We start from the raw sequence: 25,807 nt of genomic DNA on the forward strand, positions 1-25,807 counted from the left end.
GTTTCAACTAAATACTTGCAGATCGAAATTTTATCTGCACAACTTCAATTAGTGAATTTAACATCTGAACAAGAATACTCGGTTCAGAACGATCACTCAACTCATTAGTGTATTAACATTCAGAAAGATCACCCTCAGTTCACATCGTTGGATGGAGCATCAGTTCCAAAATCACTTGTTCGCACTAAAAAACCAGAACTTGTACATTAACAAAAATAAAACAGTTGAATATCAAAGTGCGCAATAAACAAGACTACAAAATCATAAAAATATGAATAATGCTAGGGAGTCCAAATTTTTTAAACCAAATTTGCAAACCAAATGATGTGATTGTTGATTTAGAATATTACTTAAGCATTGATTAACGTGCTTATTTCATATTAGGCTTGGGCCAAAACGGGATCAAGCTTAGGATCTTCAGGTCGTTGGAAGGTGCCAAGCAACGAAGATGTGGTCCATTGAAAGATTTTCGAACGAGCATGCCATTCCACATGTAATGGCGTGTTGCCTTCGTTTGGGGCTTTCTCGACTCCAACTTATCTTCGTGGAGTGCTCCATTGACTAGGTAGTCATTAATATGATCTCATTTTAACTCAGGATTCTGTTAATCTGTGCCATCTCTACTACTGGTTCCGTGTTTGTGCTCGACTTCTCCAGGCACTCAATTGGAATGGAGTGTCTGACCTGGTGGTTAAGAGTAGAACCTAAACATGCTAGTGTGTCTGTGTGGTTATTCTTTGCTCGTGGAATATGCTCAATGGCATTAGTCGAAAACACTGTGAGGTGTTATCGTACCTTTTTTAGGTATTGCGCCATCATTATATGTTTCGTCGTGTGCTCCCATGAGGCTTGATTGATGATCTGCTGAGAATTTGATGGATTGCGAGCTTCTCCACTGCTCAGTCTTTTGCTAGTTGAAGGCTACTAATAATGCCTTTTATTCTACCTCGTCGTTGGATGCTTTGAAGCTTAGAATGTCATGGGCCTGATCGACACGTCTTAGAGCTGCGGAGCCTGAGTTGGCGCTTCGGGAAGCTGCCCTGGGGGATTGGTCGGGTTGAGATCCATGGTGCAAGATCGGTGTGGCCGGAGGTCACGAAGGTGTGGTCAGCATAGGTTGGGTTACGCACATCAGGAGTAATGGGTCATCGATGCTCGACTGCTGGCGCTAGGTTGCTCAAGTGAGTTGCGTGTAACAGGAAGAATCGTGCCATTGGGTCCATGGCGCTAAGCTGCTCTTAAATTGAGTTGCGCGCAACAAGAGGAGCTAGACCACTAGGTTATATAAATTTTTTGATCTCAAATATCACAAAATCCACACTTCACTGAAATCTTACAAAATTTTTATATTTTTTTCCGGTAAACTACGATTTGACCCCCTAAACTATTAATCTAGTTAAAATTGACCTCTTGAACTATTTTTTTGGTAAATTAATCCCCAAAAATATTTAAAATTATTCAATCAACCCCTTACTGTTAGATTTCATCCACTATTCCGTCAAATTCAAGGACATATTAGTATTTTTATCATCAATATTTTTTATCTGCATATGCGCTTCTAGTATCATCTTCACAACCTTCATCATCTGCACCAATTTACTATTAGATCAACTCAAACAACCATGATCTTGCATATTTGAGAAATCAAAATCATCAAAAGTCGTAAACCAATCATCATGCGCATTTGAGAAATCAAAATCATCAAAATCACACTTGTTTTTCCATTGCATAGTTCCACCCATGTAAAACCCATCCACAAAGTAGCCCCATGGTGAATCAAATCCTTTGTGCGAATCCAATCCTTCACTTCGCCCAAAATCTTCCCAAAAAAATTAAGGTTTAGGAGGTCAATTTCAACTAGAGTAATAGTTCAAGAGGTTAAATGACAGTTTACCCATTTTTAATACACCTAAATTTTCCACTTAGTACGAGGGTCTAGTGTTATTCATCTTCACTTGTAAGCAGTGTTTGAAATATCCTGGATATGCTTGATATTTTCACATAAATATCCAAAAATTCAGGGAAAGATATGAAAAGAGGGGGTGAAGTCTAAACTTCACCCCATATCCACGATATTTTAGGAAATTAGTCAATTTCCTCAATATTTTCGATATTTTCAAGAAATATCAAATGTTTGCACGCAATTTGCAAAAAGTTTGTAGGAAATATCTATCAGCCTATGCATTCTTTATTTTTTTTTAATTTCTTTCTTTATGGTATTAGTTTACTTCAATAAAACTTATTCTGCTTTCATGACGAAAATTTTAATTAAGTTATATATAATTTATTCTTTCTAATGAAATGCTTTATTTTATTACTTGTCATTATAAGGAAGTTTTTCTTCTCACATATCACATACTTATTGTTTACACAGTATCTAATCATTAATTTTTTATTCCTACGTGTGTTGTGGCTTCATATGACATTCCCTAAAAAATAATTTTAAATTTCCATGTTTTTGAGAAAATTTCCATCATTTCCATCGAAGGCAATCAATATCGATATACGATTTATCCATTGATATTTCCACAATCTGCCTATCGATATTTCAACTGATACCGATATTTTAAAAACTGCTTGTAAGTGAGAGGTCTTAGGTTCGATTCTAACCAAAGGCAACTTGGAACCTCATTACTGCTAACCCATTGTGAGACTAGGCCCACCCATTCCCCTTTAGTGTAGATAAGACCATTTATTTAAAAAATACCCCTAAATTTAGATGGACTTTAAAATGTCTATTAAAATCTCAATTGACTACACATAGATTTGTATGAATTCCAAGAATGTCTGTTAAAATCTCAATTGACTACACCTAAATTTGCATAGATTCTAATAATGTCTACTAAAATCTTAGTTGACTACATGAATAGATTTCGGTTTCATGATGAAGGCGTAACCGTTGGACATTTCAGTCATATCTTTCTGATGAATGCTTTCGCTATTTTTGAGCTAGAAATTCATTGTCTTAGATGTCAACCGTGTCATTGTTTCAAAATGTAGTTTACGAATTTGGTCTAGTGGCTCTCGATCTCCACTTTATTGAAGATTTAGTTCAAATCTCATAAATGGGTTTTGCAGATGGTATCTCATGCATTAAGCTTGAAACCCATTGTCCTAGATGTAAACCGTGTTATTGTTTCTAAATATAGTTTATGCATTTGGTCTAGTGACGCTTAGTCTCCATTTTATTAGAGATTTTGAGTTCAAATGTCATAGACGGACTTTGGATGAAAGAAACCTGCTCTCTACCAAATTCAGTATGTACCTAATGTTGATAGGAAGTTTGGACAAATGTTTAGTAAAACAATAACAAATCCCACAAATTGAGCAGTCAACATTCAAAAAGACATTTTGTGATCACCTGTCCAAGAATTTAAAGAACAGAAGGGCATTTTTGTAACTTCACAAGGATTGGGATATTTATTTTGAAATGGGTTTGCTTTTAGGTCTTAAATGGTGAGCCGAGTGGGGCCCACTTACTTTTTGGTCCCCTGGCCTCTCTCCTCCCTTTTCTGCCATGTGGCACAAACCCTTCCCCCCTTCCCCGCCCCAAAAAAAATATCTCTACTCTCTTATCACCCCGTAAGGTCCTTTCTTCCTCTCTCTCTGTTTCATTTCTATCTCTCTCCCTCTTGGACCTCTCTCTCTTCATCGCTGCATCCTTTCTTTCCCCCGTGCACCACTCACCACCCTTACCATGGAACCCGGCCCAAACTCTAGGCCCAGACCTAAATAACCCAAGCTTAAAACCCAGAACTGAACTAGCCCAACCCAGACTGAACCAGCCCAAACACAGAACCCAGTCGGCGCGTGGGCCTCTGTCTTGGCCAGCGCGTGGAGCACACGTTCCTCCACCGAAGGTACTGTGCTCTGCCAACGTCCACGGTGACACTAGCAACTTTTTCGGCCAACTTTCCGGTGACCCAAATCGTCATGTGGGGGTACCCAAGGTCCCTTTTATGTTTTTCAATGTCCTGAATCCATATATGATGTCCGTTTCCTGAAATTAAATCATTTTAGTATAGTTTTATTAATTGGTACCTTTATGTGCTTAGGTGCAATTGTGTATGTTGTTTCCATCCTCTCTTGTTTGCATGGCTCTTTGACAACAAAGTATATGTGAGTGGACCCCTTCTAAAATGCATATATTACTATTAGAAATGCATACATGAAAAACATGATTTAATGGCTACGTTTTACAAAACATTTATGAGTAAATTGGTTTCACGCTTTATGAATTATCATGCTTATTCGACTTTACGTTCTTTGTGATATATATGATTGATGACTATATACCTACTTATGAAAGTGGTTTTATGATATGACGTTTTAGTTATTGAGCTCCGATTTGAGATAAATATATATATATATATATATATATATTATAAATATTATGCTAATGTTCTTATGTGCTTATTTAGTGGTTATTCAATGATACTGCCTATGGGCGAATGATATATATATATATATATATATATATGTGTGTGTGTGTATATATATATATATAGCTTGGGCTGGGCGTAGGTTGGTGGCTTCGGCTAAAAAATACTTGTATATGGCTTCAGCTAGGCATTTGTAGATGGCTTCGGCCAGGCGTTTGGTTGGTGGCTTCGGCTGGAAGATATTTATATATTGCCTACGGGTGGGAGATGTAGTGCCTTCGGGCGAATGAAGATATATATATATATATATATAAATATAAATATATACATATATCTTTGTGCTACTAATACTAAGCACATTATATACGATATATGTTTTATGAAAGGTTTTATTGCATGCTAGTGTTTTTTGGAAAACCTATTACATATTATGCTATTGAGTTTTCATAAACTTTGGGGGTTAGTATGTTGTTGAATAACTGTTTTAGTATTACTTATTTATCAACTTGGTTCACTCATGTTTTGTTTTGCGCCCCATCAGGACTTAGAATCGAGGTGTACAATCCAATGTGAAGGCACTCCCGCATCGGCATCTTCAAGTCCTCTCGGTGCAGGACCCATCCTTTTGTTCATTCAATTTTATATTATTCCTTTTAAGTGTCTCGGTTTAGTTGTATGCTTTGAACACGTTCCATAAATGCATATTCATTATAATTAAATTTACAAGTTTTATTTATGTTAGTTAATTGTTCTTAGTTCTCATGCATCCTAATATGCCTTCGTCACCTTCGGGTGTCGACTAGTACGAGCCTACCCTGGTGTTTGGTGAATATCAACGTAGGGCGTGTCACTTTTATCATTCCCAGAGCAAGGAAGATGTGGCATATTATTTCTTGATTTTGTTGGACCCGATAAAATGTTTCCAATATTATTTTTCTTATTTATAATGACGATTTTTTGATTATCTTTTTTTTTTTTTTAAAAAAAAAAAAAAAAAAAAACCGTTCTTTTATTATCTCGAAATTAATCTCATATTTGATGAATAGGATTAATTTGTAATGGGGTCTGGGAAGGTTAAAGACATTTTAATTTATTTCCGGCTACAGTTAAATGGTACATGTTCTCTTAAAGCTTTAAATCAAGAAATCACTTGTATTTTTACCACCTTAATGCCTAGAACCCAAAATTGAAAAGCAAATTTGACTTCAAATTCTACCTCATTTTTAAGGGGACAACTCATAGGCATGGTTCAAGTATCTTTAGTCCAAGCTTTCTCTGGGTTCCCCTTCGATTAGCTTGAGGGGGTGTAAAGGAACAACTCATAGCTAATAGTATGTAGAGGTGTATTTTAGAGTTTTGTAACTAATCTTTGTGTTAGAGATTTAATTAAGTACAATTAGTCACTAAGCTTTATTAGAGAAATGTATAAATACTGAGTTGAATTCCTTAGACCATCTCCAATCCTTAGCTTAAAACCTAAATTTTTTTAGCCCAGAAAATTTAGGTTTTAACCCATAAACAGTTTTTTTGCTCCAACCCTCATGGTCTAAAATTTTTAGCCTCAAATTATTAAAGAATGAATTTAGGCTATTTTTTCAAAAGTAACTTTAAAAAAAAATTATGTTGACTATCTTAATTTAATTTTATGAACATTTTAACCTAAAAATATATAGATTCTGATAAATATTGAAAAATTACTAAATCAACACCATGAAACTCATGAAATACTATGGAAGAATATTAAACACATGATAGAGATGTCTATTAGCCATTGAATTTAATTTTGGATCATTAAAACTTAATTTACCGTTAGATTTGACTATATTAGATATTAACGGTTGAATTAAATAAATTTATAAAATTAAAAATTAAACATTAAATCAATTAAATATGGAATGTTGGATACCAACAGCCCATTTGAATGTATGCCATTAGATTATATAAAAGAGTTGTTAGGCACATCAATGAAATAGGCAAGTGGGTGACAAGCCCAAGTGGGTGGGTCCTCATGCTATAGCGCATGGCGCGTTCCCTTTCGTCCTCAGGCATTTGGCTTTCAACACCAAACTTTCACTCGCTCAAGTGTGCCACACCACTAACCCAAACCTCCAAGAGTTGGAGTTGATCTTACACATTAAGAAATAAATATAGAAAACTAGATTTTAATCCTTAAATAAGATGAAGTTTAGAAAAATGTCTTATAAACGATTAAAAATTGGTTTTAGTCCCTAGACTCTATTTAATGCCAACATCTTATATAAGAAAATATTTTTGTAAAATTTTTTCGATACACATGTTTTTGCATATTTTCTTATATGCCACTAATTCATTACAATATATTTAGGTACGAATATTTTGGTACACTACGTTAGTATAATATATTTACGTACAGACATTTCGGTACACTAGTTTAATATCATATATTTAGGTACGGAATTTTTCGCTACACTTATGTTTTTGCATATTTTCTTATGTGCCACTAATTCACTACAATATATTTAGGTACAGACATTTCATAATATTAATTTAGTAAAATATATTATGATAGGTACACTAATTAAAGAAAGTAAAATAAATATATTTCACCGTACCACTTGCTTTAATTGCTTTTTAGGAGAATAATATTGAATGGTATAACTACTACTCGAATACTACTTGCTATAGTTCCTAGTCGTCGGGTCGTCAACACGACTTTTTAGTTCTTGAGTTGTAGTATTTGCTGGATCATCGACCTTTGTAGGTAGAATCACTGGTAAGCTACTCATCCTTAGACTTCAATTCATTTCATTGTGCATATGACAGTTTTACTTCGATTATCCTCTTTATTTATAAACATTTTGCTTCTGTGATTTTATTCTCTCTAATTCTCTGCTTAAATTTCCAGTTTCTCAATAATCTGGGTACTTTGAAGCCATAAGTTAATACTTTTGGTAGATCGAGTTTGTCTTTTTGTTCTTAGCCATAAGTGGTCTTGATCTTATAATTTTGATGAATTTCTGTGTTTTCATCGCATTAGGACGGATCGCATGTCGATTTTTTGTGATCTGTTACGATGTCTTCTTTGCTGTGATGATGAGCATGATAATGCTTATCATTCTCTCAGTCAATTTCCTGCGCAAACCGCTTCCAACAAGCGTGATTACTATTATGAAACTTCCAACAGAAACACTTCCCAACCCTTCACATCTTTTACACCAGCTGCATCACCCCTTAAACCGCCATCAACCCAATATAATCATGTCCTATCTCCCTTTAGTTCATCTTCATCGTCTCCCAACCCCAAGCCTGCGTCGTCTTTGTCCAAACTCAATACATCTTCATTATCCCCTAAGTCACCACAATCTTTTTCCTTTGAATCGTATTCAACATCCCTTGCAACCCCAACATCTTCAACTAAGCTGCCCCAATCCACTTTTGTTCATTCATATAATTCATCTAAATCACCCCTCAACCCCCCAACATCTTCATTCAAACTGTCGCAATCTTTCTCTAGTTCTTCAGCTAGCCCTCCTATACCTTCTTCGTCATCATCTACATTTTATACTAGAACTTCTAATATCGTCTCATCCTCTAAGGCACCTCAGGCTTCATCTAGACCAAATTCATCATCCCCAAAGCCTCCAACTTCTTCTCCGAAACCACCTTCATCTTCCTGTACACCAACAGCTTCTTCCAAACCATCTTCGTCTTCCTCATTTACTTCATCGTCCCCTAACCCTCCAACGTATTCGTTTAAACCTAAGAAATCTTCTCTTCTCAATGCATCATCTCAGTTTTCTCCTAAACTATCTACATCCGCCTCTAACCCACCTCCGGCATCTGCTTCGAAACCATGTCCATCTTCCTCTACTGGACCTCCCGTATCTTCCACTAAGCTCCGTCCAATGTTTAAGCCAGCTCTATCTCACGCCTCTTCGGATGTATTAGATCAGATGGGGAAGAAAAGTTATGTATGGGTTGAGAAGGATTCATTACCTATCTTCGCAATTCCTGACAATATAAAAGATTTGATCAAAAATGACATTGCGCCGAAAGTTCTAAACCAGCCTCTGTCTCCCGTGACTTATAAGGATTATTTCTCTGCTCTCTTATATGCTGAAGAGTTCTTCTATGAGGTACGCTTGAATATTTGCCCTTTCGTAATGCCTTTTTCCTCTTACTTGTTACTTACAAAAACTAGGACCAACATCTAACCTTTTACTTGAGAAAATTTTGAAAGATACGAGGGATTCTATCTGCCTATGAAGTCTCGTTAAGTTGTGTTCGTACTACTCTACTGCTGCCATTGGTTGGTGGTATGAATTACAGATTGAATCATGCTTTTCTTTGAAACAGAAATGGCCTCATTTCGATTTGGAGAATGTCACTGTAGAGTTGCAGAGAGCAGCAGTTTTTAAAAAACCAGACAGGGTAGAGAAGCAGAGAGCAGCAGTTTTTAAAAAACCAGACAAGGTAGAGAAAACCTTTGTAGCATTTGATATGGCTTCTTTTCCTGAGAATCCCCCATTCCTTTTGTCGAGGGACTTGGTCCATGTACGACCATCGGGGACAAATGCCGAGCCATTTCAGGTAAACTACGAGCATCGATCCATAAACATTCATTGGATTCTAAATGTATATCTCATTTCCTTCAATTATCCATTGACATGATCTTACCTGTTATACAGGGCTTTATATATCGCGTCGTCAAGAGCAGTGTTGTTTTAGTAGAATTTGAAGATGACTTTTATGTTCATCATTATTCGACCCGAAAATATGATGTCAGCTTCTCATTCAATAGAGTCTGTTTGAAAAGAGCTCACCAAGCTGTACAAAATGCATCGGATGCTTTGTTTAGGAACTTCCTCTTTCCTGAGTCTGTTTTGCGTACGAACATTCCCACTGCACCAGCGCTGCTGTGCACTGATCATAAACTTGATCTCAATCAATTATCTGCAGTTCGTCATATTTTAGGCATTCGTGGCTCACCACCTTACCTTTTGGCTGGCCAGCTCTGTGTTGAAAAGAGCAGGTTTGAAAAGAGCGGTTTTAGGCTATCGAGAACTGGAGTGGTGATTAGTGAAGCAGTGTACCAGTTATGCCAAACTTCACACGGAAATAGGATCCTTATATGTGCTCCTAGTAACCGCTGTTGTGATCAGCTTATGAGAAGCTTGTTGAAATGGATTCCTGAGTCGGATATGTTTCGAGCGAATGCTGCATTCCGCGAGAAAGAAGAGGTACCTAAAGACATCCTCCCATCATGCCTTTACGAAGAGACTTGCTTCTCTTGTCCTCCGACGGAGGAACTTTGTGAATTCAGAGTGATCTCCTCCACTTTCATGAGTAGCTTTCGGCTGCATGATAAAGGTCTAACTGCTGGACATTTTAGTCATATTTTTCTGGTGGATGCTTCGTCTGCTATTGAGCCAGAAACATTGGTGGCCTTGACTAGTTTCGGTGACAAAAATACTACTGTTATAGTTACCGGTGAAGCAGGAGACCGTTCGCGTTGGGTTCGAGCTGACATCGCTAGGAAAAAGGGACTGAAGATTTCATTCTTTGAAAGACTTTCCAAGTTAGGGCCATAATGTGTTGAAGCCTCAGTTCAATGCTCATCACACAATTGGAGCACTGTCAAGAGTAAGACTCACTGAACATCTACAGGCAACTTTCTGAGTTTTTTCGTCGGTCGCCATCGAATATGTACGCGTATTTTATATTATTCAAATATGTGCGTGTGTGTGTGTGTTATCGTACTTACGCTCGTCTAGATGTTTTGCGTATGATTTCTTGTGCATTAAGCTTACAACAATTTTCTTAGATGTCTTTGGTTTCTGAATGTAGTATAGGGGTAGTCGATGGTACTCTAAGAGTATCCAATACTCCGGATATTTTTACATCACCCCACCAATACTCTGAAGCACCATAAAAAAAAAATTATGAGACTTGTCATTTGACCGTTTGGGGGTAAGAAAGTGCAGTAGTAGAAGCTTCATCTTTCAGAAAAGAAAAGGTGCACTTTAAACTCGAACGGGGAAAGAAAGGGCTTATGGAACAATAATAATCGTCAGCGCCCCCACAGATCGGGCATCCTCATGCACAGACTTTGTACGGTTCCAACCGCAAGGAAAATGTGATAACTTTGCAGACCGACTTTTGGAAGATTCTCGTTTCAACTAAATACTTGTGCGGATGGAAATTTTATCTGCACAAGTTAGGTTGGTGAATTTAACATCTGAACAAGAGTACTCGATTCAGAACGATCACCCGACTAATTAGTGTATTAACATTCAGAAAGATCACTCCTAGCTTCATCTGATATGCTTTTACTTTTCGTTTTCACAGGCAACCTGCACGTCAAATTCACAAAACTTAATCCCAAATCTGAATGAATTAACAGTTTGAGCCGCACACACCAAGCATAAGAACACTGATTCAGTTTCGAGTTTAGTGTGCGATTCCCCAGTTAATGGTTGGAATGTGCTTTCAAATGCAGCAGAAATGTAAGTCGCTGTGAAGGCAGACAAGTCTAATGAGTAGCAAAGCAGTCGATGACAATGTAGGAACACTTTTTTTTTTTTTTTTTTTTTTTTTTTAAATTATTAGCTTTACTCTCTATTACGCAACTAATAATATATTTATTATTTTTACTTCAGGTGGGGTCGAAGTTTCCTGAGATTGACACGTTCAAGGAGGTGTACGTGCGGCCTAGGTATGAGTTCATGGAGTAGCTCTATGTAAATTTTTAGAATTCTCAAATTTATAATTATTATTCATTTTAAATAAATGTCATATAAATATTAATTAACTTGTTTTTATAATTACAGGCTACTATGGTGGAGAGGAGCCAGGCTATCCTCAAGGAGGAGGCTTCCCAACTTCCCCCTGACACCCCGATAGAGGATGCGTCCCCCACTAGGATGCGGGTCTTTGTATCATGATGGACACCATCGACCAGAGACTTGGTCCTAGGCCGGGAATGTGTATTGGGGCATGGAAAATGCCTGCTATTGTGAGACAGGAGTCTCCTCTTCCACCTCAACCTTGGGACAAGTTGCATCGCAGACGGAGTAAGTAGCAGAACTCCAACAGCAAATGGCGGCCCAAATGAGCGCATTGCGACCCAAATTGCCCACACCGCCAACCAAAGTGCCCATATTGCTGCCCAGGAGTCTAGGATGGCCCAAATCATCTCTGCACATCAAATGTCCCGCTTCAACATCCCCACAGTTACACCTCCTCCTCAAACACCCTCGACCTCCCAGGCCCCCGACCAGCTCAGGCGATCGGCAAAGTTGACAATGATGATTTCATGTTGTAGTTTTTTTTTTATTTCTTTTTAAACATTTCTACTTTTTAAAAATTTTCCGGCTTGTACGTACATTTTCCTATTTATTTTAAATAAATATTTTTCCTTATCAATTACTGTTCCTAAATTCATTAAAAAAAATATTTTGTTTAAAATTCATTTTATAAACATTTAAAATTAAAAAAATTAAAAATGGTTTGCACGACGAAATAGGTTGTCGTCCCCATTAATACGCGCAATGACAGGGATAAATCTTGCGAGAAGAAACTCTTCGTCCCACTAAACTATATGCGATGAAGTGACTCTTCATCGCTCTGTCCTTGCGCCACGAAAATTTTCGTCCCTTTACACTACATGTGACGAATGTGCTTAGTCCCCTTTAACTTAATGTGACGAAGCTTCAATTCGTCGCGCAAACACTTTTGTGCGACGATTGTTCTTCTCTTTGTTGCTCAAGACCTTTCTTTACGAGCCTTACGCAACAAAGAGGTGGCGACGAAGATTTCGTCGTGTGTTATTTTAAGCAATGAAAATCTTCATTGTGCGACGGTTATTGTTTTGTCGCGATAATTGTTAACAGTAGTAGTGTTATATGATACTAGTTTGACATATTGACTTTTAAAGCTTCGTGTTTTGTTTATTATTCATGCTTTAGTGTTCAATATTATTGGTCAAATAGTACATGAATTATGGGGCAAGTATGCTGGGAAGAGAAATAGAGTTGGAACTTGGGATGCAAGAATTGTGGAATAGTGAAGCTAGCACAGCTAATTTTTTACACCGATAAGAGCAAATGAGGAAGTTTTTAGTCGTCAAGGGTATATTAATACTTTCAATACAATTTTTTGTTATAATTCTTATAAACTTAAAAAGGTGGTTATAATTTTATATGGGTCCAAATTTTAGTATTTTTTTTTTTTTCAAATTTCCCATTTGAAAACTCCTACAAATTCCATATGGATTTCAAGGATTTCTGTGGACTTCAGTTTTTGACATTGATGGATTTTTATAGTGACACTTCTTTAATTACAAAATTTATAAACTATTATAGAATTAAAAATAATAAAAAGGATTTTTATTACAAATAGTCCCTAAGATTGACTAGCATCATTAAGATACTTTATGAAATTGAAAATCGATCAATTTAGTCCCTGAAAATAGGTGTCACAAATCAATGTGGCCCTTCCATCAAAATTGTGTCCAAAATTCTATGAACAAGACTTCACTGCTGAAATTTCAGCAGAAATTCCTGCTTACACCCAATCACGGGTGGACAAAGTTCAACAACGAAGTTAATTCCAAATTCTATTTTGTGCTGATGTGGCTTATAAATGGGTCCCACAAGTCTTTTTTTTTTTTAATAACAAATTGACCCTAAAATTGACCCATAATATCAAGAGAGTCCCTGAAATTGAAAATCAATCAATGTTGTGACAGCCCGTTCCGGATTTTCGAACCGTAGAGGTGAAATGACGATTTTGCCCCTATTATTGTTGGTTTCGTTGTGTGGTTGTTTTGAGTTTTGTTTGGCTGGTTCTGGACCACACACACCTTCCCACATCCCCTCACCCTTTCCCCTGTCCTACATCCCTGTCCCGAGCCCTCTCTCTTTCCCATTTCTATCCTTCTTGTACGGACGACAACCAAAACCATCCAAACCTTCACAAATCGAGGAAACAAATTACATATTCGTGCTCGTGAGGTCCGTATGAGTTCAACCATACCCATTTCAGGTAAGGATACCTTCGTTTTCACGTCGAACTCGGGATACCCCGATTTGGTCACTGTTCATGCACACGTTAATTCTTGTGTTTTTGGGAATTTCGAGCTTGTAGGAAGCTTGGTGAGGTCCTTAGGAGGCTCGGGGTGGTTCGTTTGAAGGTTTTGGACGTCGGGATCGTGAGTTACAAGGTTGGCCGGAGTTGGTGGTGTTTTCCCGGCGAGTTTCCGTGTGTTTTAGTGCTTGAAAGTGGTACGGATTTGTTCCTCTCGTTGTAAGCTTCATTTTGGTACCAATTTTGTGAAATTTGGTTGAAAAACGAAGAAGTTACAAGGTTTTGAAAATTTCTCGGTTTTCCGGCGCTGGAGCTTCGCCGGAGAAGATGATGGAATATTCCGTCAGTTTGGACGGAATATTCCTAACAGCGTTAACGGAATCCGTTAAAGTTGACGGAATATTCCTGACGGCGTTAACTGACGCCGTCAATGTGCTAGGCACGTGTGGCGGTGCCTTGGCTGGCACGTGGGGGCGCGTGTGGCGGTGGAAAATTTTTCTAAAAATATGGGGATGTTCTTGAGGTTGAGTAGATCACGTTGGTGTATTCATACACCCCATTTGAGCATTGTATAAGAAGTTATTTTGTGATGTTGGTTATGTGCTTTAAAATTAACGTTTTTATAGTTGTTTCGCATATAGGTGAGACCTATCCCGAGGACGAGCGCGGTCACTCGAGGCAAGGGGGTTACGACCCTTCTACATACCAATGAGTGGGCTTTTGGTTTTCCGTATATACCTATATACTTATGCTTTTCCCAAAAAGTGAAATGAAACGTTTATTCGTTTATATGCCATGCTTATTGTTTGCCGTTTGTTTATGCATTGTTAGTAGCCTATATATATATGTACGTTAGTGCTGCGGGCGCACAGGTAAGTGCCAGGTGAGTATGGTTTATGTTTATGTTCAATAGTGATTTGAGATGCATAAAGAGCTCATAACCTGCACCCCCGGTGTTAGTGCTCCCGCCCAGAGTTGGGCACAGTCCTTCACGTGATGTTCACCTCCCCCACCACACGCTCATCTTGGATCCAAGTTAAGTGCACAGTCCTGTCGTACAGACCACTTTAGGTGGTTTCGACTCGTAGGTGACCCGCGATTATTCGCCCAGCCTTCACGTGATCGTAGCACTTGAGCGTACTTATATTACACCCAGTCCTGTCGTACAGACCACTTTAGGTGGTTCCAACTCGTGTGCAGGTATAGTTAGTGAGATGGAGATCTGAGCTCTAGATTCAGCCGTTTAGGTCACGTTAGGTGACTCCGGCTGACAGATTCATGGCATTGATTTTGACATTTTCCTAAGCACTTGCATTTATTCGAGGCATTTGGCATGGCTTATTTTGGAGCATGACTTATATATATATATATGTATATGTATATGTATATACTATTTTTCTGGGAAGTATACAGGTTTTACAGCGAGGGGTTAGAACTTTGTTTATGAAATGGTTTTAAAAAACTTTGTTTTTGCCCACTCACACTTTCTGTTTTGCACCCCTCCAAGTTCTAGTTGGCTAGCACTTTTGGTGGCTCCCCAGAGGATTTCCCTGGCATATCTGATAGATTAACACCAGTGTAGGACCACCTTTAGGGTGTGTTTATGTAGTATTGTTCTCCCGGACTGCATTAGGTCTTTGTGCTCTGAACTTGTTTTTCACGCTTGCACATGTATGTTCTTACGTTGTGTATAGCTGGTTTTTAGTTATTCATACTTTTATTATTATTTTATTAGCTTCCGTACTGTACACATGGTTACGTCACTTCCACGTGACGGCCAGCATGCCTTGATCTCAGTCGGGGTGTGTCAATGTAGTCCTAAAAATAAGTGTCTCAAATCAATATGGTCCTTCCCTGTAATTATGTTAAAAAATTTATTATGTATTGATATAGCACATAAATGAGTCACACAAGTCTAATCAAATTAAAAATAAATTAGCAATAGGTTTAATAATTTAATAATGAACTTAAAAGTTGCCAACCTAGAAACCTAGTCCCACAATCACCTCTGATCCCAACCCACACTCCTCTACCTCCATCTACGGTAGTTTTCACCGTCTTTTCTCTAAAAACAAATTATCAAGACACCCTTCACCAAATTGGACTAGGATCGAGATCACCTATGGTGATGGCTCAGATTGTCGACAACTTCTGTGACACCACTGTCAACATTTGGGTGATCGACAGCCTCACAACCTTTAGCTTGGAGAGTTTGTTGGGCGCTCTCCAAGTGATCTTGATGATGCGGAGAACGGCGAACTCTACCTTGAGATAATTTCACTGTGGAAAAAGTTATTTTGACAACTTTTTTAATTAATTATAATACCACATCAACACATAACAGAATTGCGATGAATGATCATATTGATTTGGGACACCTATTTTTAGGAACTACATTGATTGATTTCGATATCATGAACCATCTTAATGGTGTGGGTTAATTTCAAGAAACATTTTTGATAAAAACCCAAACAAAAATGCTTTTGAAAAGAAATTTGACGAAGGTTTCTGTGGTAACCCCAATCTCCTCCCTAACGTTCTACCGAACTGCCCCCCACCCCGCCTCGCCCCCCCCCCCCCCCCCAAAAAAAAAAAAAACACCAAACCAAAAAAGAGCAAATCTCTTCTTTACCTCACAACTTTCAATATTCTCCAGACCTCTTATATGTGTTATTGGTCATTGATAAATGATTTGTATTCTCTTTAAATTTTAAATTTTAATGAAGAGAAAGAGAAACCTATGGGGGGACTCTCCCGATGATGAGACTCGCAGTCTTACACTATGATGGGTCGGGTCGAAGTGAATCTAGAATGGTGTTCGTTGGTTTGTCTGCGTCACTGCGTTGGTGGCTGGCCTTGGTAAAGATAGTTGAAATTGATCTAAATTGGTCTCTATTTTTTTATTGGTTGTGGTTAGCTTTAAGGGCGCCCTAGATGGAAAAATGGGTTACTTTAGAACTCAAGTGAGATTTTGCATTAGAAGAAGATCAACTTCTTTGGGTGTCTTTTTTTGTGATCAAAGAGCACATTCAAGAGAGAAAAGAGCAGGAAGCTCAAATATAGCAATGAGCTTTCACAAGTGAAACATGCAAAGCCATAAAAATAGAAAGCAATCAATGGATTTGAAATTCTAAGGGGTGAGGTGGGATTCTTTTTTGTCTTGGTTATATAAATTTCTTGCTCTCAAATCTCACAAAATCCACACCTTAATGAAATTCTACAAAATCTTTAATTTTATTTTAATACACCTCAATTTGGATGAACTTTAAAAATGTCTATTAAAATCTCAATTTTTTTTTAATTTGAAAATGGGACTAGTTGACTTAACCACGGTAATCCACCCTTTCGGAGGACGGGAAGACTCATAGAGACATTTGAGCCTCCCCTTGGGCACTATTGTGCAATTCACCAATGTCAAGAATCAAACCTAGGACATGTCATGTGGAATGCGGGCTTGAAATTCATCTCAACCACTAGGCCATCTCGTGGTGGTTATTAAAATCTCAAGTGATTACACCTAGATTTGCATTGATTCTAAAAATGTCTATTATAATCCTGGTTGACTACACAAGGATTTTAAAATCTTTTAAATTCTCTCAAATTATAGTTTGACTACATTCCTTAAATAGTCCAGTAGCATTTTTTGTTAAACACTAAAAAAAGTTTCAAAAAATGCTATTAAAACTCCTTTTTTTTTAGCAAAATTTACGCATAGAGTACACTTCTAATACTTAATTTTATATTGAAGCAACATTTTTTTAAACATTTCAAGGAAAGACAAAAGTTAATACATGTGAAAGATGACATCATTCCTTTTTTTTTTTTCTCTGGATTTTAAGTTACGAAAATACCCTTTATAGTGGTAAAGTATTTTCACACTTCTATCTCATTCATCTTTTATTCCCCTTCTATTCCATAAATATTGACCCGATTTCGCCTTCTCTCCCTTCTCTACTCATCTGATAGCCTATACCTACGTTTTAGCACCAGAAAATATTTTGAACAAATTTATTTTAAAATACCAAGAAATAAATAAATAAATAGCTTCATTATCATTAAGAAGAAGAACGCACAAAAAGAGTTATTGAAGCAAGTTGATAACTGGGCTATTAATGTTGAGAAACTACAAGGGAGGAAGGAACTTCCCTACTGTTGTTGCTGTTGAACAATTTTATTCAGTGGATAAAATTGTTTTCATGTTTTTGGGTTGGGTATTAGTTGTTTTCATATTTTTATCTCTCCTCAATATTTTTAAAAACTAGTTGAGTTCCTTGAAATATAGTAAAAAAATTTGTCTCTATATGTAAAGCTCATTTTTTATAGAAGTTTTTATAGCATTTAACAAAAAAGGCTATCAATTGATGCTATAGAAACCTATTTTTTCAGTAGTGTGACTGCTCATGAGTTGCTTCGGCTACATGATAAAGGCGTGAACTTCAGTCATACTTTTCTGGTGAATGTTTCACCTGCTGTTGAGCCGGAAACCGTTCACGTTGGGTTCGAGCTGACATTGCTAGGGAAAACGGATTGAGAATCTCTTGCTTTGAATGACTTTTGAAGTCAGTGCCATATTGTATTTGTATAGAAGCCTCAGTCCAATGTCCATCACGCGATTGGAGCATTAGCAAGAGTAAGAGACTCATTGAACACCTATGGGTTTTAACCAAAACTTTCTAAGTTTGTTTGCCAGTTGCCGTCGAATGTGTGTATATCACCGTACTTGCGTGCGTCTTGATGTTTTGCAGATGATATCTCATGCATTAAGCTAGAAACCCTTTGTCATAGATGTCAACCGTGTCATTGTTTTTAAATGTAGTTTATGAATTTGGTTTAGTGACGCTCGGTCTCCACTTTATTGAAGATTTTGAGTTCAAATCTCATAGATGGGCTTTAGATGAAAGAAACCTGAAATTCAGCATGTACCTAATGTTGATAGGAGGTTTGGAGAAATGTTTAGTAAAACAAAAACAAATCCCACAAATTGAGCAGTTGACATTCCCACAGCAAGGAAGATGTGGCGTATTATTTCTTGATTTGTTGGACCCAATAAAATGGTTTCCAATATTATTTTTCTTATTTATAACGATGATTCTTTGATTATCTTAGAAAAATCGTTCTTTGATTATCTCGAAATTAATCTCATACTTGATGAATAGAATTAATTTGTAATAAGGTATGGAAAGGCTAAAGAGATTTCAATTGATTTCCGTCTACAGTTAAATGGTACACATTCTCTTAAAACATTAAATTAGGAAATCACCCGTATTTTTACCACCTTAATGCCTAGAACCCAAAACTGAAAAGCAAATCTAACTTAAAATTCCACCACATTTTTAAAGGGACAACTCCTACAAAATCTCTATCAAAGGCACAGTTCAAGTATCTTCAATCCAAGCTTTCTCTAGTTCCCCTCCGATTAGCTTGAGGGGGTGTAAAGGGACAACTCATAGCCAACCGTATGTACAGCCATATTTCAGTTTGAAACTAATCTATGTGTTAGAGATTTAATCAAGTACAATTAGTCACTAAGCTTTATTAGAGAAATGTATAAATACAGAGTTAGCATTCCTTACACATTAAGAAACAAATAATACAAGGCTTCTTTCTTTACAATTTTCATCGTACCACTTGCTTTAATTGCATTTTAGGAGATAATATTGAATGGTATAATTACTACTTGCTTAATTCCTAGTCGTCGGGTCGTGAACAAGGCTTTTTAGTTCTTGAGTTGTAGTAGTTGCTGGATCATCGACCTTTGTAGGTAGAATCACTGGTAAGCTACTCATCCTTAGACTTTGATTATCCTCTTTAACTATGAACATTTTGCATCTGTGATTTTATTCTCTCTAATCCTCTGCTTAAATTTCCAGTTTCTCAATAATCTGTGTACTTTGAAGCCATAAGCTAATACTTTTGGTAGATCGAGTTTTTGTCTTTTTGTTCTTAGCCATAAGTGGTCTTGATCTTACAATTTTGATGTATTTCTATGTTTTTATCGCATTAGGACAGATCGCATGTCGATTTTTTGTGATCTGTTACGATGTCTTCTTTGCTATGATGATGAGCATGATAATGCTTATCATTCTCTCAGTCAATTTCCTGCGAAAACCGCTTCCAACAAGCGTGATTACTATTATGAAACTTCCCACAGAGACACTTTGCAACCCTTTATATCTTTTACACCAGCTGCATCACCCCTAAAACCGCCATCAACCCAATATAATCATGTCCTATCTCCCTTTAGTTCATCTTCATCGTCCCCTAACCCCAAGCCTCCGTCGTCTTTGTCCAAACCACCACAAGTTTCTTCAATCAATACATCTTCATTATCCCCTAAATCACGACAATCTTTTTCCTTTGATTCGTATTCAACATCCCTTAGAACCCCAACATATTCAACCAAGCTGCCCCAATCCACTTTTGTTAATTCATCTGAATCACCCCTAAAACCCCCAACACCTTCATTCAAACCGTCGCAATCTTTCTCTAGTTCTTCAGCTAGCCCTCCTATACTTTTGTCGTCATCATCAACATTTCATACTAAAACATCTAATAATGTCTCGTCCTCTAAGCCACCTCAGGCTTCATCTGGACCAAATTCACCATCCCCAAAGCCTCCAACATCTTCTCCCAAACCATCTTCATCTTCCTCTACACCAACAGCTTCTTCCAAACCATCTTCCTCTTCCTCATTTACTTCATCGTCTCCTAACCCTCCAATGTCTTCGTTTAAACCTCAGAAATCTTCTTCTCTCAATGCATCATCTAAGTTTTCTCCTAAACTATCTACATCCTCCTCTAACCCACCTCAGGCATCTGCTTCGAAACCATGTCCATCTTCCTCTACTGGACCTCCCGTATCTTCCACAAAGCTCCGTCCAATGTTTCAGCCAGTTTTATCCCACGCCTCTTCAGATGTATTAGATCAGGTGGGAAAGAAAAGTTATGTATGGCTTGAGAAGGATTCATTACCTATATTCGCAATTCCTGACAATATGAAAGATTTGATCAAGAATGACATTGCGCCGAAAGTTCTAAACAAGCCCCTGTCTCCCGCTACTTATAAGGATTATTTCGCTGCTCTCTTATATGCTGAAGATTTCTACTATGAGGTACGCATGAATATTTGCCCTTTCGTAATGCCTTTTTCCTCTTGTTACTTACAAAAACTATGACCGATATCTAACCTATTACTTAAGAAAATTTTGCAAGATACGAGGAATTCTATCTGCTCATGAAGCTTCGTTAAGTTGTGTTCGTAGTACTCTACTGCTGGCATTGGTTGGTGTTGTGAATTACAGATTGAATCATGCTTTTGTTTGAAACAGAAATGGACTCATTTCGATTTGGAGAATGTCACTGTAGAGTTGCAGAGAGCAGCAGTTTATAAAAAACCAGACACGGAAGAGAAAACCTTTGTAGCATTTGATATGGCTTCTTTTCCTGAGAATCACCCATTCCTTTTGTCGAGAGACTTGGTCCATTTACGACCATCGGGGACAAATGCTGATCCATTTCAGGTAAACTACGAGCACCGATGTATCAACATGCATTGGATTCTAAATGTGTATCTCGTTTCCTTTAATTATCCATCGAAATGATCTTACCTGTTATACAGGGCTTTATATATCGTGTCGTCAAGAGCAGTGTTGTTTTAGTAGAATTTGAAGACGACTTTTATGTCCAACATTATTCGACCCGAAAATATGATGTCAGCTTCTCATTCAATAGAGTCTGTTTGAAAAGAGCTCATCAAGCTGTACAAAATGCATCGGATGCTTTGTTTAGGAACTTCATCTTTCCTGAGTCTGTTTTGCGTACGAACATTCCCACTGCACCAGCGCTGAAGTGCCCTGGTCATAAACTTGATGCCGATCAATTATCTGCAGTTCGCCATATTTTAAGCATTCGTGGCTCACCACCTTACCTATTGGTTGGCCAGCTGTGTGTTAAAAAGAGCGGTTCACCACCTTACCCATTGCTTGGCCAGCTCAGGGATGAAAAGACCCATTTTTGGCTATCGAGAACTGGGGTGGTGGTTAGTGAAGCAGTGCACCAGTTATGTCAAACTTCACACGGAAATAGGATCCTTGTATGTGCTCCTAGCAACCTCTGTTGTGATGAGCTTGTGAGAAGCTTGTTGAAATGGATTCCTAAGTCGGACATGTTTTGAGTGAATGCTGCATTCCGCGAGAAAGAGGAGGTACCTGATGACATCCTCCCGTCATGCCTTTACAAAGAGACTTACTTCTCTTGTCCTCCGATGGAGGAACTTTGCGAATTCAGAGTGATCTTCTCCACTTTCATGAGTAGCTTTCGGCTGCATGATAAAGGCCTAACTGCTGGACATTTTAGTCATATTTTTCTGGTGGATGCTTCGTCTTCTATTGAGCCGGAAACATTGGTGGCCTTGACTAGTTTCGCTGACAAAAATACTAGTGTTATAGTTACCGGTGAAGCAGAAAACCGATCGCGTTGGGTTCGAGCTGACATGGCTAGGAAAAAGGGACCGAAGATTTCCCTGTTTGAAAGACTTTCCAAGTCAGTGCCATATTGTGTAGAAGCCTTAGTTCAATGTTCATCACACAATTGGAGCATTATCAAGAGTAAGTAAGACTCACTGAACACCTGCAGGCAACTCTCTGAGTTTGTTCGTCGGTTGCCATCGAATACGTACTCGTATGTTATGCTATTCGAATGCGTGTGTGTGTGTGTGTGTGTGTGTGTGTGTGTGTGTGTGTTATCGTACTTACGCTCATCTGGATGTTCTGCGGATGATTGCTCAGTACGTGTATTTTATATTATTCAAGTGTGTATGTATATACTAGCGTACTTGCGCTCATTTAGATGTTCTGCGGATGATTTCTTACGCAGTAAGAAGCTTAAAACCATTTTCTTATATGTCCTCGGTTTCTGAGTGTGGTCTATGAGATAGGAAAAGTCGATGGTACTCCAAAGTATCCGATACACCACCAGATATTTTAACCCCTCCCCAGATAATCCAAAGATAGAACAAAAACCATCAACCCCATGCTGTAGGAGACGAATGCTTCAATCATGCTCGCGTGGTCGACCCAGCTTCATCTGAGATGCTTTTACTTATCGTTTTGAAGGGCAACCCAGCTTCAGAAAACTGATTCAGTTTCGAGTTTAATGGTGGGAATGCAGCAGAAATGTAAGTGGCTGTGAAAGCAGACAAGTCTAATGAATAGCAAAGCAGTTGTAGGATTCCATCAGTCGGAGAAGGAGGCCAGAGTGGATTAAATATTTTCACCATAAAAATTCAAATTCTGGAAAGCCCCTTCCAGTTACAACTTACAACAGCAAAACCCCCCGCTAAAACCCTAATTCTTCTGCTCTTCTTCTTCATGCTCTCTCCTCACTCCTCAGTCTCCTCCTCCTCCAACAAACCCCCCCAAATCCCAAATCCCAAATCCTACAAACAATTTGAACCCCTAAGAAAAACCCTAATTTGAATTGCACTGATACATTGCTTAAAATTCACAGATTTGCACAAACCCTTATTCTTCTTCTTGTTCCAGGCTCCAGCCATCCAAAGCCGGTTAAATTCTAACCTTAAAAATCCCACTACAAAGAAATTTCTTAAAATTAAACAACTCCAACAACAACCCAAAAATAGCAAAACAGAGACATACACATATTTATATATACCAACAAAACACACCACCACCACCCACCGCCAACCGACCCAACTCCAACCGAATTCCATTTTTTTCAGCGCCGGTCGTCTTCTCTCTGACCCGAATTGCCGTGCCCACCAGACAATGAAGCCAACAAGTTGAGATGTCCTGGAAGGTAATTTCCTACTCTGGCCGCCGACGCCTCGCCCATCGGCTGCTGCTGCAAGAACAGCGAATGCTGCTGCTGCTGCTGCTGGGACACCGCTGACTGGTCCATCAGCTCCGGGGGCGGCGTCGCGGCGAAGCTCCATACCTGCCCGAAGTGCGGGGCCCAGAACCCGCCGGGTCCCCCTGCGGTGGGGCCCAGCATGGAGGCCATGGAGTGCCCGACCACCGACACAGCTCCGTCGTTGTTGGCGTGGTGGTCGGAGGGGTTCTTGGTGGCGGAGGCGTCGTGGTTGTGGTTGGTGTCGTGGTCGTCGAGGGGACCCCGGACGCGCTTGCCGAGGATGAAGGGGGTGGGGCCCAGGTGTTGGGGCTTGTGGTCGGAGGAGGGGGCGGAGGAGGAGGTGTTGCCGCCGCGGAGGGAGACGGAGACAGTAGAGAAGGAGGCGGGAGTGGTTCCGGTGCCGGTGGCGGCGATGATGGAGGGCTCGGCCTGGCGGAGGAGCCACTCGATGGTCTGGCCGTCGGACTTGTGGCCGAGCTCCCGTGTGAGCTGGAAGACACGTGCGGCGCAGATGATAGGCATGCGGATGCGGCGGCCTCGTCCATCGACCTTGCTGTGTCGGTCCTTAGAAGGGGGCTTCTTGACGGCTAAGACGCCGTTACTTGACGGCCTTTGCGAGGTCTGCTCGACCATAGCTCCTCCGCCGCCGCCGCCGCCGTTAGTGAGCTCGTTATTAGGGTCCTCGGAATTTGACATGGGAAGGAATTGTAGGAGCTGTTAAACTTGTAGAGAAAGAGAGAGAGGGTTGAGTGGTGGTGGTTTGGGGGAGACGAGGGAGGTGGGCTGGGCTGAGGGAAACACAGCTCACTCTAATGATTGAGCTTCCAGACAGGGGCTGGTGGAGACAGAGGAAGCCACATGGGGTGGTGGCCCCCACTTATATACAAATACTCTTCCCCTTCACAGCTCTTCCCTCACTGTGGGAAACACGCGCAACCCCCAATCCCAAAATTAATAAATTAAAATTTCAAATAACTGTTGTAAAATCGACAGTGTGTGTGCAGTGGAATAAGACACAAAATTTACGAGGTTCCTCTACAGTCAGTGTGACTGGAGTACGTCCTCGGGCAGCAGTAGTGCTTTCATTATAATTTGGAATAATAAGAGTACAAAGATAACTCTATTTATTCTCTCCTCTCCTCTTCCTCTCTTTCTTTCTCTGCTCTTTTTCTTTTTTCTCTTTTTATCTTTTCTGTTACATGAAAACATATGGAGTGCTCTATTTATAGAGCAACTCCATATTGATGCATTAACTGCATGTTGAAATTTGTAACGCGTCTTCTGACAGCACAATTCATTTTCCACTTTCATTTTCTACAAATGGAACTGTGGGCATTCATTGCCCATGAGACTTTTCAACACTCCCCCTTGGATGCCCACATATCAACATGAGTTGCCTCGTTAAGATCTCGATCTATTTTTGGATGCTCCCCCTTGATGAGTATCTCCCCCTGATTTCAAATTATTTAGGCTGATCATTCATCCTGCTGCTTTAGTCTTTTAGCGGTGATAGTTGCCGAATAAGGTGTTTCACTTGTTGTTAACTTTCCACATACTTGTTCTTGAACTGGGTTGGAGGGCCTTCTGCTAGACTTCCTCCAAAGGTCTGAATTTACCTATTTTATCTGGAGCTGAATTTGATTCAAGGGTGGTGGACACTTAATCTTGAATCGGACTTGTGATTTCTTCAAAGGCCGTCTAGGCTTGATCTTGAATGAAATTGAACCATGAGGAGCTGCATGTGACAAGTGATCTTAGACTTTGTCGGGGATGAACTGACATGTGTTTGTTGTGGTTGTCTCCACATGCTTCAATGTATCATTTTCACTTACCGTACTTGCTCAACTTGCAGAAGTGGTATTTTCCTTATGCAGGTTTGGCATCTTCTCGTGTAGTATTTGTCCTCTGATACAGGAGTGGGATGCAAACCTGGTATTTGAATGGACCATCACTTCTTGGTGGCAACGCAAGTTTGAGTGGAGGTTCCGACATATTGCTTTCTTTATCCTTGTCTTGGCAGGTAAGAACAAGGACAAAGGAAAGGACAGGGAGATTGCATGATATGAGATACTCTTGCTCTCATCCCTGATGATATGCGATACTCTTACTCTGGTGTGACTTGTTTGTAGATGTATTTTCAGAGAGAAAGAAAACTGAGTATTTCGAGATACTTTGTGAAAGATGCATTCTCGGAGATGAGGAAGAGTTAAATATTTTTCAGTTCTGCCTTGCCATGGAGGACAGAGGTTGACATATATATGGATTTCCCAATAGCAGGTAGTAGTGCTGTGCCTTTACTCTTATCAGCAACTGTGGTGTAATTAGAACAGTAAGATTCACGCGTTTTCAACTTTATCAGAGATCTTTGACAAAGTTGCACGTGATATCCAAGAGCTGAGATTGCGTCTGAGAAAATGTTGACAGACATCATGCAGAGAAATCCGGCTTTTGAAATTTGAAAATCGGTGTCTCTTCGATTTTTGAATAAG

At 39.0% G+C, this 25,807-nt stretch overlaps 2 protein-coding genes across 3 annotated transcripts; one reads left to right on the forward strand and one right to left on the reverse strand.

Moving 5' to 3' along the window:
* The first annotated feature begins 7,002 nt into the window (after positions 1–7,002).
* LOC137731641 (probable RNA helicase SDE3) lies at positions 7,003–10,266 on the forward strand. 2 transcript variants are annotated; one of them, XM_068470812.1, is made up of 5 exons: positions 7,003–7,134; positions 7,399–8,497; positions 8,718–8,792; positions 8,835–8,951; positions 9,050–10,266. In XM_068470812.1, the coding sequence occupies exons 2-5, from the start codon at positions 7,409–7,411 to the stop codon at positions 9,950–9,952; spliced, it is 2,184 nt and encodes a 727-aa protein (XP_068326913.1). In that variant the 5' UTR covers positions 7,003–7,134; positions 7,399–7,408; the 3' UTR covers positions 9,953–10,266. The 2 variants fall into 2 exon arrangements, with proteins under 2 accessions (XP_068326913.1, XP_068326912.1); XM_068470811.1 differs by having other exon boundaries at positions 8,718–8,951.
* Positions 10,267–22,307: 12,041 nt separating this feature from the next.
* LOC137731506 (transcription factor TCP7-like) lies at positions 22,308–24,136 on the reverse strand. Its single transcript, XM_068470625.1, has one exon. It carries the CDS (start codon positions 24,012–24,014, stop codon positions 23,184–23,186), a length of 831 nt encoding a protein of 276 aa, XP_068326726.1. The 5' UTR covers positions 24,015–24,136; the 3' UTR covers positions 22,308–23,183.
* Between the last annotated feature and the right edge of the window lie 1,671 nt (positions 24,137–25,807).

The sequence above is a fragment of the Pyrus communis genome, chromosome 4, assembly GCF_963583255.1.
Source record: "Pyrus communis chromosome 4, drPyrComm1.1, whole genome shotgun sequence".
Taxonomy (NCBI): domain Eukaryota; kingdom Viridiplantae; phylum Streptophyta; class Magnoliopsida; order Rosales; family Rosaceae; genus Pyrus; species Pyrus communis.